Raw genomic sequence first — 2,897 nt, 5'->3', positions numbered from 1 at the left:
TATATATATACACACACACACACACACACACACATATATATATATATATATATAAAATACATTTTTTCTTGAGTGAATGAGCTAAACTTTCAAATGTATTTGTAAACTTGATACAGAGACACTTTATGCATTTTCTCTAAAATAAATTTTAACCTGATGAAGGCACTTTTTACATAATTTCTACCACAAAACGCATTATGAATTATTGCTACAAAATATTCTAAGTTACATATTGAAAAAAGCATCATAAGCAAAACCATTAAATAATCTGCAATTTAAAAGTCTGTTCACTTCTATTAGAATAATAAATAACTTAAATAATACACACAAACACACATATATAATAATTTTTTTCTTGAGTGAATGAGCAAAACCTTCAGATGTATTTATACATTGCTTCTACCACAAAACGCATTGTCAATTATTGACTATCTACAAAATGTTCTAAGTTACATATTGAAAAAAAGCAAAATAAGCAAAATGACTGTGATATATGTTACCATAAAATAATCTGCCATTTAAAAGTCTGTTAACTTCTATTAGAATTATAAATACCTTAATATACACGGTCACACACACACACACATATATATATATATATATGTGTGTGTGTGTGAAGACATTTAAAATTGTATGAACTTAACCTTATATTTCACATATTTTCTTTTTTTTTTTTTTTTACACCCATGTAACCTGCAGTAGATACAAACGTGAACGCCAAGAGCCACCAAGAGAAGAGCAGTTCATACCATGTTGAGTTTCTGGAACAGGCAGAGGAAGCCTCCGAAGGTCAGAATCATTAACAGCAGTAGCATCACTGACAAAAACTTGACTAAAGGTGAGTTGCCCGCTGGCTGACGTTTGCTGTATCCTGCCCGTGGAGGCACCGGTGGGGGATTGTAGCTACTGTGAAAGGTGTTTATCATGATGAAGAGAGGACGAGTTGACAAGAGAAGAGACGTGTACTCCAGTGGCACCCATGCAGTTCTGAAGAGCTGCTCTCAACGCAAGCTGCTCTAAACTTCCTGAAAGATGTCACCTTTTCAGATCGGCTGAGACTTACGCCATACGTGTTTGTGCGCAATTTGGCGTAAATAAGCATGCATTCTCATACCAAGTACTAGAAAGGTCTGATTCCATGAGGTCACACATTTTTTTTGCACAAAGGTCACCGTCTTTGCAGATTCTAAATCTGCAGTTTAAATGTTCTGTTTTCTGCCTTTAACAGATTTTGTGAATAAGTATTTGTAAAGATTTTTTAAAATGAACATATCAAAACTTCACAAAGTCACAAAATGTATGAATAGCATTGCATTAGATAAAAATAGCAAACCAAGTGGCATCTTTACAAACAAATAATGTTAGATCTTTTCTCAGAAATAACTTTTCGGAGCAATTTTTGCAATTACATTTAACCAACTGATTCCAAAGTGATTTTTAATGAATGTAAGAAGACGTTCCTCCTCAAGTTCACACAGGTGTCCTATCAGAGGAACCATAGTTCATCACATTGACTATGAACATGATCCGCTAATATTTGACAAACACAAAATGTCCAAATACTTTTTGTCTTTATTTAGTCAAATGCAATGATATGTATACATTTTTAAGCTTGACTTAAGTGTCCAAATACTTTGGGGCTTCTTTATTTTTATTTTTGGAGAGTACTCACAGCCGTGAGTATAAACATAGGAGAAACACATATGAAACCTGTTATTTATGAGCCATAACTATTTTCGTTTGATAATCAAGGTCGATAAGTTACTAGTTTACCACATCTATAAAAGATCCTCGAAAATATATGAAAGACATGCTTTTCATTTTGGCTTTTGGCTTATACATAGCTGCCAAATTTTGACCTCATTTTAACCACCAACCGGTGGTCTCTGCTACAGTAGGCTACCTATTCTCATAACTCCACTTGATCATTCCTGACATCTGTTTAAAGCATACATTGCTGTAGCTGTAAATGAGTGAGCATCTCTGTATAGGTTTATAGTATGTGTAAGAGTTTGTTAAACATTTTCTCTTTTAATTGTTGGACCTTCAATGCCACCTTAATGTTGGTCATAAACTATGCTTTACATAAAAACAAAAACGTTTATCATTCAAATGTAGACTGTCGACAATAGAAAATGCTGATTATCTAGTATCGATCAATTTTTTTGCAAAAGAAAAACACACAACAGGTTTCACACGAGCTGCAGCGTCTAACCTCAGTTCCACTCCCACTGATTTTTTTCAGTCCCTCTGCCAGGGCTCACATTTTCCGAAGTCATCAGTATTATTTCAAACGCATACTTTATAGATTAGAAAATTATCTTCACCCACAAGGCATGAAAGGACACAGCTGGGACCTGTCATCAGACCTTTATTATTAAAGGGGTCATATTTAATATTTTGCTAAAAATAACATTATTTTGTGTATTTGGTGTAATGAAATGTGTTTATGCGGTTTAAGGTTAAAAAAAAAACATTATTTTCCACATACTGTACATTATTGTTTCTCCTCTATGCCCCGCCTTTCTGAAACGCTCGATTTTTACAAAGCTCATCGTTCTGAAAAGTGAGGTGTGCTCTGATTGGTCAGCTATCCAGTGCGTTGTGATTGGCCGAATACCTCAAGCGTGTGACAGAAATGTTACGCCCCTTACCATATTGTGATGCCCTGTCCGGCCGGAGCGACGAGACAAAAACATTAAAACCCATTGTGGGGACATAATTACAGATTATAATGACATATACTGTATTTTTACGCATTGCGTTGCGTATCGCGCTGCGTAAACATAAAACCATGTCTGCATTTGTGATCGGACAAACAACAAGCCCTACTTTACACTTCCCAAAAAACTCGCTTTAAATATATAAAATATAAAAACTCTTTAAATATAAAAAAC

At 34.5% G+C, this 2,897-nt stretch overlaps 1 protein-coding gene across 1 annotated transcript in view; it reads right to left on the bottom strand.

Annotated features, from left to right (window-relative positions):
* LOC107752084 (CD40 ligand-like) overlaps nt 1–980 on the bottom strand; it is a 4,391-nt gene extending 3,411 nt beyond the window's left edge. The window contains exon 1 of the mRNA XM_016567939.1: nt 750–980. Within this exon, the coding sequence (XP_016423425.1) occupies nt 750–926 (177 nt within the window). The 5' untranslated portion in view covers nt 927–980. The remainder of the gene's footprint in view (nt 1–749) is intronic.
* Between the last annotated feature and the right edge of the window lie 1,917 nt (nt 981–2,897).

Source organism: Sinocyclocheilus rhinocerous, unplaced genomic scaffold (genome assembly GCF_001515625.1).
Source record: "Sinocyclocheilus rhinocerous isolate Xijiao unplaced genomic scaffold, SAMN03320098_v1.1 scaffold662, whole genome shotgun sequence".
NCBI classification, from domain to species: domain Eukaryota; kingdom Metazoa; phylum Chordata; class Actinopteri; order Cypriniformes; family Cyprinidae; genus Sinocyclocheilus; species Sinocyclocheilus rhinocerous.
This window is presented reverse-complemented; position numbering and strand designations above follow the sequence as displayed.